Genomic DNA, 12411 nt, shown 5'->3' with positions numbered 1-12411 from the left:
TCCGCGTGGTGCGCGTGGTGGGTTCACATGGTCCATGGTCTTCCTGTTTGGTCTGGCCTTCGTATACCTGTCTCCGATGGGAAGAGCAAGGAAGTGGGAAATACGATGAGTGGGGCCCATAAAAATGCCCTAGTTGCCGCGTCCCTCGTCCGCGTTAGCTCTTTTGCCATCAAAATGGGTATCCACCCACACAACTCTCAGTCCGCGCTTGATAGGGGGGGGGGCCAAGAGGGTAAATGGAGATTGGGTTTACCGGTGTTTACTACTCTATTTGTTAGGTCCCTCGGACCACTGGGGGAACATGCCCGTTCGCTATACTGTACTAGGTATACCATTTTACTCTTTACAACTATAACGTGAATAGTACACAACAAACTTCTAGTTAGAGTCACTAGTAATAGCTTGTGCTAGATATACCATGTACCCCGTGCTTGGGACCCTTCCCGAGTTCTGCATAAGCTGGCTTATTTTAGCCTCATGTGCACTCAAAACTACACACTAGTACCTTGAATCTATAGCAATGATGCCCGATTTCCATATATTTCGCGCACACGATCGGCCCAAGAAGTTAAACCCTTGATCGGCCCACCTCGTAACGTCTTGGGTTTCTCTTTCTTGCCTCAAACTGCGTCAAATCTCCCGGGAGGAATCCGGAGATCCTGGTGTCTTAGACCGAACTTCACCTTGATTTGGATTCAAATGTTGTACATTTGACACCGTACAATTTCCGAATGGGCGTTAGTCTCTGTTAGATTGTTAGACATTTGTACGGATACTCCGAGGTATGCAATATGCAATATGCAATATGCACCCTTTGCCCCCCACTAGCAGTCTCGCAATACCGATCCAAATCACGTCATTTAGCTTATTACGGGCCCATAACCTAAAAGTAACGAGACGAGTCTCTGGGTCTAGTGCGTGTCAGGTCAAGCTTGAAGTTATTAATCTGGTGGCTGCTCCGAGATTTCATTACGCCCGACTTCAGCTCAGGCCATTCCGTGGCATGGTTCATGCCTCTCTGAAGTTTGATCTTTTTCTTGGATCATGCAAGGTCGATTTGCTTTTTTTGCCCCCTTTTTTTGCTTTTGATATTTTTCAGATCTCGTGTTCATCTCTCACCTCATTATACATTGAAATTGCTAATGTGTAGTCTCACCCAATCCATAACTGAAAGTGAACGGTTATATCGACCTCGCGCGATGTAGATCCCGCGTGGCTTACTCACGTGGGCAGTGTACATATTTCCCGAATAACCCAACCAATCGTACACGGGGAAGCCCAAAAAGCTTCAGCTATTGTGCCTTGACATACGAAGAATTTCAGCCATCCGAGACGCCATCATGTGCCTAGTCGGCTCGCTTGGCCGAAGCGAACTGAACACACCATTCGCCTGCTGCATGGCGTATATCCCGCTGCTATCGCGGCGAACTCGATTATTTCCAGATGTCGTGTTGCCTCTTGCGCAAACCAGGGTCTTTGCGTCTCCTCTGTTCCTGCCGCTGCTGAACTACACGTCAAAATCTACATCCTGCCCACAACGCAGCCTTTTCTCTTTGTTTGCCTCTTTTCACTAACATCATTTGGCTCATAATCTTGCCACATCTTTTAGATCACTGCAAAGATCGGACATTCAATCACGAAATCACTCATGTACCTACCTCTACACAGACCCCTCGATCCATCGGCCACCTCTCTTTCCCCCCAAAACTGATTCATATTCGTGCGCCGTGATGTCAGCCATGGCCAACTGATCTTGGTTCGATATTATCCTGTATTTGCAGGGCCAGAATACCAGACTTCCTCGTTCCTCGGGGGCGAACAACCTTGCGGGATTATACGATATCGCCATATCTCATTCTACGAGTGCCAAGCATGCACTGTTGCGCTGTTAGAGGCGATTCTCTTTAAGCGATCTCCAACATGGCATGGATCGGAAATGAGATTGTTCCAAAAAGTCTGGATCTGAGATACAAAGTGGCAACAAAGGCAAGAACAGGTATGCGGGGGAAGGGTTTTAGCGAGATGAGTTCATGTAGGGTGCAGATGTGCACATAACCATCCAATCCTATGTTGCACCTGTGCAACAGTAGCTCTTCCAAATTCTGGAGTATTGGGCCTTTTTATTGGTTGCTGATATCTTACTTTCTTGATTGGGTCTAGTCTTAGGTACTTTTAATCTATCTAGGCGGTTGCGACGAATATCTCTTGATCACGAAATTTCGAACTTGGAAATTTCCGTGTTTTCCAAAGTGGCAAAGGCTTCCTTTTACCATGGGAGGACTAGTTGAGAAAATACCAATGACCACAATCATTCTATTTCCCGATGGTGACGTCTGGACAGGTGGACTGCTATCACCCACCCAGGAGAAGGGAAGAACCAAAGGCCTTGACGAGCCCTGTTTGAGTGAAAGAAAGCAAACTCAGAATGCAATTCCCTGGTGGGTTTAAACAAGACAGAACTTGAGCAGAGAAGTGTGGCTGTTTTGACATGCGTTCAAACCTCAAAATGCTCACGGCTTTTTGAGCTGCTCAATATGGATCACACTGTATATTTACTACGGCCTTCGACTCGAATATTACATAGACAGCTATTTAATGTATATAACCAAGGAACATTGAAAGTCATCTAAGATGCCATTTTTTATTAGATCGACCTTTGATCATTTAGACACATCAGAGTGGAGGGAGTTGAAATGAGAAAGATTACAAGGTTCCACACTGGTTGGTGTGTTATCATAGGAGGTGTGGTTAACCTTAGAAATGATCTTATACATACTACAGTCTGACACCTCACAGTTGTTGTTCTCTTCTTTTAAAGCTTCTTCCTTCTATCTACCTCGCCAACGGAGCCTTTCTATATCAAGTCCGCCTGATAGGGAAAATGTACTATTTACATACATATATGGGAGGGTACACCACCAAGGTCAGTTCCTGTCCCAAGGGTCCTCTGATTTCACATATGTACAACGTCTGGGACATTATGGATTCCGAGAAAGTTTTGCATCTTCTTTTCTATAACCTTGCCAACGTCAAAGCACTGGTGCTTATCATCCTATCCTCCCTGACCACTGCCCCATATATCGGAAAGACATTATTCGAGATATTTATTGGCGACATCCATGGATGCACCCACACACATATGCACAATGGACGAAGGAGATTTGACTGGGCCTGAGACCTCGATATTGATACGGGCGGCGTGGACATATCCCGTCACCAAACACCTACATGTATACCCATTGATGTATTTATACCTAATAGGTATATTTCACGTGTAGGGCTGTTACCAGGGCTCACCAGGTGTCTCTCAACCTTGGAAATGTTATCATGTACACATAGGCAGCCCTTCTACCTACTACACATGTATGTAGCTTGAGGTATTCTACCTTAACATTTGAAGGGTACATTAATGTTTACAGTTACTACTTGGTTTGAAAGCAAGGCATATGCTAATGAACAATGCATTCAGGTCAAAATCCACGCAAAGTCTATTCAGGTCATCATCAGTGCAGGCTAGAGAAAAAAGAAGACAAAAAAGAAAACCCATCATGAATCACCCAAAGATCCCGTTCAAAACCGAGACCGAAATCATGGAAGAGAGAATGTGGGAGAGACAAGGCAACAAATCTTTTTGAGGGCTGCCTTTACAATCTGGGACTGCTGCATCATGGTCTCATCACACCTCTTTATCTTGTCTATCGCATCTCACCTGTCAGCCTGATTTCTCAAGACAGAAACAGATATATGAGCGCGAAAACAAGAAATGAAAAGGAGAAGAAACAGAGTATAATGGATGGATGAAGTTGAGGTTGAGTGTAAACAGGGGAGGTAAAGATTACACATGACACAAAGAGGAGGGGGAAATAGAGAGAAAAAAACAAAACACAGAAGATACAGATGAACCTGTGCCATCTTCCAAGTCTCGGGAGCAAACGCCATCGCAAAGCAAAATAAAAGATAAGTTAAGTCGAAGAAATCTCTAGGAAGATCGACTTGTGATCAGGTAAGTACCACCTATCCCCAACCCCTTCGCATGGTATCATAAGCAAAGTTTCATCAGAGGACCTGGCATTTTGACCTTGCCCGATCACGACGTTTTGTGGCCGCGCATTTACTGGGAAGCGCACTGCACGCGCTCAGCACCGCCGGGAACGTCGTCATCATCCTCGTCCATAGCACCAGCACCGTGGGCACGGGCCTGGGAAGGCTCGCTGCCATCGATACCCTCAATCTCAAAGTCCTCAACCATAGCATCGGCTGGGGGTTGGGTCTGGTGGACACGGGGAGGGAGAACCTTCTCGAGGAGGTCGAGGTTCTGCAACTGATCCTTCTGGGGGAACTTGACGTCGAACTTGATGTACAGGTTACCGTGGTCGTGGTGACGGAAAGAAGGCATACCCTGACCCTGGATAACCTTGATGGCATCTAGAAGAGAATCAATAATCAGCAAACTATCTCACGGAGAGGTTAGGAGAAAAGGGGAGACATACCGGGAACGATAACCTCGCCGGGGGCGATGTTGACAGTCATCCATCGCTCGTCAAGGTGCTCAATGTGGATAGTGCCACCGGCAAGCGCGGTGAGAAGGTCAATCTCAGCCTGGTAGAACAAGTCGTCGTTCTTGCGCTGGAAGCGGGGGTGGGGCTTCTGCTCAATCTCGAAAACCACATCACCGGGAAGGACACCAGGCATCTGGTCACCCTCACCACGGAACTCAATCTTGTGACCGTCACGAACACCCTTGTCAACGTGGACGTGGAGAACCTTGCGCTCGACAATGGTCTTCTTTCCGCTGCAGCGCTTGCAGCGATCCTTGTCGCGGATGATCTCGCCCTCACCGTTGCAGTCGGGGCAGACGGTCTGGAAGCGCTGGATCATGGGACCCATCTGGCGCATCATAGTCTTCATACCGGAACCACTGCAGCCAGTGCACTCCTTGACGGCACCATCCTTACCACCGCGGCCATCACAGCCGGCACAGATAACGGACTTCTGAAGAGCCAACTTCGAAATCTTTCCCTTGTAGATGTCCTCCAGGTTGACCTTGTGAACGTGGTGAATTGTGCGGGCCTTCTTTGGGCCTTGGTCACGCATGCCACCGCCGAACATGCCGCCGAAACCACCACCGCCGCCACCGAAGAACTGGGAGAACAGATCCTCAGCGTTCATACCACCGCCACCACCACCTCCGTGCTCAAGACCCTCTTCACCATATTGATCGTAGACCTGACGCTTCTCGGCATCGGACAGAATCTCGTAAGCGTGAGAAAGCTCCTTGAACTTCTCAGCGGCATCCGGGTTATCGGCGTTCTTGTCTAAAGAAGGCAGAAAAAAAAACGAACGGTCAGTTTAATATTTCTTGGTGCAGGTTTTGGGTGACTGGGCACATACCAGGGTGGAACTTGAGGGCACCCTTCTTGTAGGCACTTCTCAACTGAGCCTCAGTGGCCGTGGGAGCAACCTATCAAAGCAAAGAAATTTGGTTAGTCTTCACTCGCATCAATCGAGAAAAGATTATATTTCGACGTACGCCCAGGCAATCATAGAGCTTGGTATCTTGAACCATTGTTGTAATGTCGTAGGAAAGATAGAGAGGGGTCAAGAAATCTTCGGGATCAAGTATAACAGATTATTGACCCAAAGGATAGAACACAAATCAACACAAGATGTTGAAGATGTGGGGGAGGGGGATGGGAGATTGGTGGTCAAGGAAGATTGAATATCGCGGGATAAGAAATCAGGAGCCCGACTTTGGCTGAGTAACTTTTTTTCGAATTCAGGTACTGTACAGAGATCGTAAAGTAACCCAAAATAGATTACCAGGGCCAGAAAAACAGAAACTTTGGTTGCAGGGCGATTATAGATTCCAGTAGTTCTAGTCTAGATGAACAGACTGAGTATTTTTTCCCCCTTTCAGTCTATAAATACCAGTTCGTCTATTCACATTAATACCTGCTACATTCCTCTTTCTGACGGTTTTCAGGCTTCCTTTGTGAAATGATTTAGGCCCGAGCGTCGAATCGACGGAATTCTGCGGCCTTCTATGTGCTTCCGTGGATTTCCATGCGTTTCTGCTGTATTGTGGCTGTAAAAAATACCGCTGAGTAAGGCTGGATTTATGACAGGGCCATGGTTTGCCAGCGCCTTAACAAAGAGAATCACAAGCTGGAAGGCGAAAAACACATGAAGACCCTTAACCCCGTTCCAAGGTTACTAACTCCTAAGGGTTTTTCCAATGGCAAATCAACATTGACTTTTCAAAGATTCACAATACTAACAAGTTTGGTTTCAAGTGGAATAAAAATTAAAAAATCAGACTAAATTTTCAAGGGCCAACTGTTATCCCCGCCACATCCTAAGCCATAGAAAAAGCCACAGTTCTTATCGATAAGCAGGAGGGGAAAAGTTCTGCGATCCACTTTCAAATCCTCAATCGTCATGATAGAAAGCGGGACTCGCCGCAAAGGAAAAAAACTTTCAGTAGATAGCGTACAGATAAAGTCAATGTTCTCCTATAGTTCTCCAATCTACTCCGCATTAAATTTCCCTTTCCCATCCCTTTCATAACTATAATACCACCATGGAACAAGATCCCGGATTCATTGCTGCTGTGGAGGAAGCCACTAAGGGCGCCGCAGATGGCGGTGTTCCCATTGGTGCTTGCCTGGTCTCCAAGGATGGCAAGATCCTGGGCCGCGGTCATAATATGCGGGTGCAGAAAGGAAGCCCCGTTCTGCACGTGAGTACTATACCCTCATTCTATGGATGCTCATTACTATGTTCTCCATACTAGACTCTATATTCGGTCTATAATATAAAAACTCCGGACCTATATCAATGCTAATCGGGAACCTTCGCTAGGCCGAAATGTCCGCGCTGGAAAACTCCGGCCGTCTCCCCGCATCTGCTTACGAGGGCGCTACCATGTACACCACCCTGTCTCCATGTGACATGTGCACCGGAGCTTGTCTTCTCTACAAGATCAAACGTGTCGTCATTGGCGAGAATGTGAGCTTCATGGGTGGTGAGGAGCTGCTGCGCAGCCGTGGCAAGGAGGTGGTCGTGCTGGATAACCAAGAGTGCAAGAATTTGATGTCCACATTTATGACGGAGAAGCCGGAGCTCTGGTAAGTTTCTGTCCTCTTTTTAAAAATCGGTTCTATCGTCTTCCAAGCAGAAATAAAACCTTGGAATGTGTCTGTGCTGGAGCTATGCTGATTCTGGATTGTCTGCTGTACAGGAACGAGGATATCGCCGTCTAAGACTGCAAAAGTTGCATATAAGTAGCCCAAGCAAGACTTTGGAATTTATGATTAATCCGACAAGACTTTCTTCCCGTATCAAAACATTTGAATCAAACAGGATATATCAATCATGTATCATGAAATTTTTAATGCCCGCTGAAGTGGGTAGGAAGCCACTGGGGATAATGCGAGGATTGTTTATTTGGTAAGGCGGTGGACCTCCTCAAAGAAGAACTTGAGGTGCTCCGGGTCCACGAAGGGAGTGACACCTATTCAGAAGATGATTAGCACGAGGGGAAGTAATATGATATACAGTGGAATATTTCACGTACCATGTCCGAGGTTGCAGATCCAACCCTGCTTGCCCTTCTTGAATCCCTCGACCATCTTCTCCACGGTAGGAGTGATAGCCGAGGGTCCTCCGTAGAGCATACCGGGATCGGCATTACCCTGCAGAGTAACCCGGCCGTTGGCAATTCGCATAGCCTCCGCAGGGTCCTGCAGCCAATCCAGGCCCACGACATTATAGCCAGAGTTGCAAAGGTCGTCCAGAGCGTACCATGCACCCTTGGCAAAGACGGTCATAGGGACGGGCTCCAGGCCCATCTCCTGCAGACGCTTGGGCAGGTTGGCGGAGATGTGGCGCAGGTAGGGGAGCGAGTGCGAAGCGAATGTGGCAGGTGACAATTCTCCAGCCCATGAGTCAAAGACTTGGACCAGCTGCGCACCAGCTGCAACCTGGAGGGCCAAGTATTCCACACAGATCTCGGCAATCTTCTGCAGCAGTGCTTGCGACTCCTTCGGGTACTTGTAGACCCACTTCTTGGACTGGATGAAGAGCTTGCTGCCACCACCCTCGACCATGTAACACAGCAGAGTCCATGGCGCACCGCAGAAGCCGATGAGGGGCACGCGTCCCTTCAGCTTAAGCCGTGTGAGGGTAATCGCCTTGTAGACGTAGTCCAGCTCCGCCTTGACGTCCACCTTCTTTGCCAACACCTTTTCGTACTGTCCATCGTCCGGCGATTGGAGGGGCTCGGGGAAGTGCGGGCCCTTCTTATCCACCATTTCCACGACCATACCCATAGCCTGTGGGATAACCAGAATGTCGGAGAAGATGATGGCCGCATCGACGAGACCGTCATAGCGGTCAATGGGCTGAAGGGTCAGGGTCGATGCGATTTCAGGCGAACGGCAGCATTCGAAGAAGTCTCGACCGCCCTTGGCTTCGTGGTATTCGGGGAGATAACGACCGGCTAATTTTAGGGATTTCAAGTCAGATGGCAGGTCACAAACTAGAATTGCAAGGGTGTTCAACTTACCCTGTCGCATCACCCAAATTGGAGGACGCTCAACCTTCTCGCCTGCGATTGTTAGTAGACTGTGGAGACAAATTAGGGGGGGAGATGCAAGTACCCCGAGCGGCCCTCAACAACAGATCATTCTTCATGGGTGCAAATTGTTCCTGCATCGTGGTGGTTGAAAGCAGGTTGGAGGAGGGGAAGTGGGAGACTTCGGAAACCGCGGGGCCGCCGAGAACCTTGACGGACTCCCGAGCTATCACGCCGCTCGGAGATCATGAAGACTTGGCATAAATTTCAACAGGAACATCAATGGCTTTTTGAATTCGGAATCGGAATCGAACAATCTTCGAGATTTCTTGGAACCTACTATTTCACGAGCCAGCGTTTAACTTTTGTCATTTTGACTAACTCATTCGATTTTTAATCAATATCCCGAGAGCCCGGCACTACAGCATTTATAGAGTCCATACGCATTGCCGGGGTCCGCCCTCCCCCTTTTTTTTTCTTTACTCCTCATGTCCCGATCTCTTCTTCATGTTCACCAGATTGTATAAGGAATTGTTGAACTCCTTCTGCTTTTTCTCGTTCAAGTCAGCAGCGATGTCACTGGTACCGAACGAGTTGATACTGGCGACCACCGAGTTTTCAGCCGGAACGCACTTCAGCCCGTCAGGCCCAATGTTAAGCCGGAAAGACTCTAGAAGGGCTCCAGAGCTTGACTTCCAGATGTCAGTCGAGCCAACCTCGCGGACTGTGTCCACAGAGGCAATAACGGAGCCCTGTGATTCAATCAAACCAAGCACGTTTCCAGAAAGCTTGATGCTATCTTGGGCCCGAAGAGTATTGTCTTCCACCGTGTAGCACAGAATTTCCGAAGATCTGTTTTGTGTGTTAGATCAGGGCTAAAAGAATACGAGGTGTTGTACATACCCTTCCAAGCTGACCAGAATTACGTTTGCTCGGCCCGAAGCACCTGGTTGCTCAAGGGAAACATCCCAAATTCCACGCACCACAACCTCTGATTTCATGGACTCCTCTAGAGAGATAGTCTGGTGGATCTTCGCGGTCTTCCAGTCCCACACGAACAAGTTACCATCAGCGTCACCGGAGACGAGGAGGTGAGGCGCCCACGAAGGGACACAGAGCTTGCTAACGAGCGATGTATGACCCAGGCAAAGTTGCTCGATCACATGTGCCTGCGGAATACCACGAGACACACGAATGTGCTCATCGCGATCCCCAGTTAAGATATAGCTCCGCCCAGACTCAGTTATGCAGACCAGGTCCGTGAGTACTGAAACATGACCAATGATGTTATGATGCTCAAAAACAGGTGCGGTTTGTTCTTGCTTTGTATCCTGAGCTCGCTTCTCGGCAGAAAGTTTCTGCATCTCCAGAGTTCGCAAGTTGCCCTTGGTGTGTACAGTAAGAGGCGTGGCAGCAGGGTGAACAGGTGTCTCCACGATTTTTCTCACATACTCGCCAGGAATCAATGGCAATGAGTAGACATCACCAAACTTGTCACCACAAAGAATAGTCTGACCATCAGAAGTCAAAGCAAGAGCACTTGGCCGCTTGGGCATGGTTCTATGTATAAATCAGTATTCGCAGACCGGATCGTAAATGAAACGAACTCACCGGGAACTCAATTCCTTCAGTTTTCCATCATGAGTCAATTCGAAGACTCGAATGGTCTTGCCTTCGCCGGTCGTTGCAATTACATATTTCCCATCCGGAGAAGTAACCATGAGGGGTATGGTACTCCCCGCTGGGGGCTTGCTGCCCGCACGGTTCGTCTCCTGTTGAGACAGCTTTCTTCTTTTTTCGGGGGGTGCATCGCCCTCTGGAGTGGGCACTGCCTCAGGAGCAGGCTCCACAGTCGACTCTACATCATGAGGCCAAACGTCCAGGCGCTGGCCATTGGTGGCATCATAGGAGTAAATATGACGGTCCGCAGCGGCAACCAGCAAGTTTGACAAGCCCTGCGAGTTGCGCTTGGCGTATTGCAAGCATTGAAATGGGTGTTGTAGGCTAGCCATGGCGTAGTTTGGGTAGCTAATTTTACTTGTATGATCTCAGGGCAAAATTTTGTCAAAGGCGGACGGATTAGTAGATATGCGCGGCGGGTCTGCTAGTTGCATGTAGCAAGTCAACCACCACTCATTTACGCCAACTTTGGACCTTTTAGAACGATGAATGAAGAGGGGATATGATGAAATATCCAAGTTCAGAATAAAAAAAAACATAAATTACATGCTACCAATTCGTTTTTCGCCCGCAACTGTCAACTTCTCGCTCTAAGGCGGTGATCCACTCTCGAAGCTCACGTGACCCACTAGCGAACGCACCGAAAAAAGAAATCAAAATCGCGGAACAGTTCTTCTCCTTTCTCCAACTTCACAACAACCATTTGCCCTTAAATAACCTCTCTTCAGAGACGTAAAAGAAGAAATGGGGGGCAGATCCGATTCCAAGGCCGCTTACTTCGATAAGCTCAAGGGCCTCGTACGTACCTTTTCTCTCGCTTATGCGACTGCAGGATTTTTTTTGGATCATGATGCTAATTTTTCACTCTTTATAGCTTGACACCTACAAGACCGCCTTCATTGTTGGTATTGACAATGTCGCCTCCCAGCAGATGCACGAGATCCGTATCTCGCTGCGTGGGGAGGGTGTCGTCCTGATGGGAAAGAACACCATGGTTCGCCGTGCCCTTAAGGGTTTCGTCGCTGAGAACCCCGAGTACGAGCGTTTGCTGCCCTTCGTCCGCGGTAAGATAACCCCATGTTTACAAAACAACAATTTCCTGAAGCTTAGAAGATCGATTGACTAACGTAAATCTTTAGGCAACGTTGGTTTCATTTTCACCAACGGTGACATGAAGGCTGTCAAGGAGAAGATCCTGGCTAACCGTGTCGCTGCTCCCGCTCGTGCCGGTGCCGTTGCTCCCAACGACGTCTGGGTCCCTGCCGGTAACACCGGTATGGAGCCCGGTAAGACCTCCTTCTTCCAGGCTCTTGGTGTCCCCACCAAGATTGCTCGTGGTACCATCGAGATTGTTTCCGACCTCAAGCTCATTGAGGGTGGCAGCAAGGTCGGTGCCTCCGAGGCCTCCCTGCTGAACTTGCTGAACATCTCTCCCTTCACCTACGGAATGTCCATTTCCCAGGTGTACGATGCCGGCCAGGTCTTCAGCGCTGATGTCCTGGACATTGATGACGAGACTCTCCTGAAGTCCTTCTCCCAGGCTATCGCGACTGTCACCGCCATCTCTCTGGGTGCCAACTTCCCCACTGTCCCTGCCACCATCCACTCCCTCATCAACTCCTACAAGAAGGTTTTGGCTGTTGCCATCTCTACCGACTACACCTGGGAGGGTATTGAGGAGCTCAAGGACCGCATCGCTAACCCCGATGCTTACGCTTCCGCTGCTCCCGTTGCCGCCGCCGCCGCTGCTTCCGGTGGTGACGCTCCTGCCAAGGAGGAGGCCCCCGCTGATGAGGAGGAGTCCGATGACGACATGGGCTTCGGTCTCTTCGACTAAACGCCTTCTCTTCAAAAGGCTACGATCGCCATGTATTAGATTTTTCTCTACTTGACCCAGTCCTGAAACGGATGGGTAATGAAAATGACTATGATGGCCACGAGACACTTATGTGTTCTTTTTTCAGACCGTAATGGACGTAGACCTACGATCCATTACTTGTCTTGGTTTCAAAGAGTGAGTTTGAACCCCCTTTTTTCGCATGCCTTTTGTTTCATTTTGTTTTCCTTCATCAATCCTGGCGGATGATTAAACCTTTTTAACCCCGAGCAAACGGTCTCCGCGACCGCTTTGAAGATTAAAAACGCAACAACAACAC

At 48.6% G+C, this 12411-nt stretch overlaps 6 protein-coding genes across 6 annotated transcripts; 2 read left to right on the top strand and 4 right to left on the bottom strand.

Moving 5' to 3' along the window:
• Nucleotides 1-4111: 4111 nt before the first annotated feature.
• On the bottom strand, nt 4112-5566 carry N7466_003718 (type I HSP40 co-chaperone YDJ1; the record flags this gene model as incomplete). Its single annotated transcript, XM_057163115.1, has 4 exons — nt 4112-4425; nt 4491-5315; nt 5392-5461; nt 5531-5566. The coding sequence occupies 4 exons, from the start codon at nt 5564-5566 to the stop codon at nt 4112-4114; spliced, it is 1245 nt and encodes a 414-aa protein (XP_057021796.1).
• A 1014-nt stretch (nt 5567-6580) lies between these two features.
• N7466_003717 (cytosine deaminase) lies at nt 6581-7262 on the top strand (the record flags this gene model as incomplete). Its single annotated transcript, XM_057163114.1, has 3 exons — nt 6581-6739; nt 6862-7127; nt 7241-7262. 3 exons carry the CDS (start codon nt 6581-6583, stop codon nt 7260-7262), a joined length of 447 nt encoding a protein of 148 aa, XP_057021795.1.
• A 180-nt stretch (nt 7263-7442) lies between these two features.
• Nucleotides 7443-8715, bottom strand: N7466_003716 (uroporphyrinogen decarboxylase HEM12; the record flags this gene model as incomplete). Its single annotated transcript, XM_057163113.1, has 3 exons — nt 7443-7513; nt 7577-8608; nt 8661-8715. The coding sequence occupies 3 exons, from the start codon at nt 8713-8715 to the stop codon at nt 7443-7445; spliced, it is 1158 nt and encodes a 385-aa protein (XP_057021794.1).
• Nucleotides 8716-9054: 339 nt separating this feature from the next.
• Nucleotides 9055-10131, bottom strand: N7466_003715 (tRNA (guanine-N(7)-)-methyltransferase non-catalytic subunit trm82; the record flags this gene model as incomplete). Its single annotated transcript, XM_057163112.1, has 2 exons — nt 9055-9427; nt 9479-10131. 2 exons carry the CDS (start codon nt 10129-10131, stop codon nt 9055-9057), a joined length of 1026 nt encoding a protein of 341 aa, XP_057021793.1.
• Nucleotides 10132-10182: 51 nt separating this feature from the next.
• On the bottom strand, nt 10183-10587 carry N7466_003714 (uncharacterized protein; the record flags this gene model as incomplete). Its single annotated transcript, XM_057163111.1, has 1 exon — nt 10183-10587. The coding sequence occupies one exon, from the start codon at nt 10585-10587 to the stop codon at nt 10183-10185; it is 405 nt and encodes a 134-aa protein (XP_057021792.1).
• Nucleotides 10588-10999: 412 nt separating this feature from the next.
• Nucleotides 11000-12092, top strand: N7466_003713 (60S ribosomal protein uL10; the record flags this gene model as incomplete). The annotated part of the gene is made up of 3 exons (XM_057163110.1): nt 11000-11053; nt 11130-11319; nt 11395-12092. The coding sequence occupies 3 exons, from the start codon at nt 11000-11002 to the stop codon at nt 12090-12092; spliced, it is 942 nt and encodes a 313-aa protein (XP_057021791.1).
• Between the last annotated feature and the right edge of the window lie 319 nt (nt 12093-12411).

The sequence above is a fragment of the Penicillium verhagenii genome (genome assembly GCF_028828195.1).
Source record: "Penicillium verhagenii strain IBT 33310 chromosome Unknown utg000005l_segment0_segment0, whole genome shotgun sequence".
NCBI classification, from domain to species: domain Eukaryota; kingdom Fungi; phylum Ascomycota; class Eurotiomycetes; order Eurotiales; family Aspergillaceae; genus Penicillium; species Penicillium verhagenii.
Note: the sequence above shows the minus strand (reverse complement) of the source record. Positions and strands in the feature narration are given on the sequence as shown.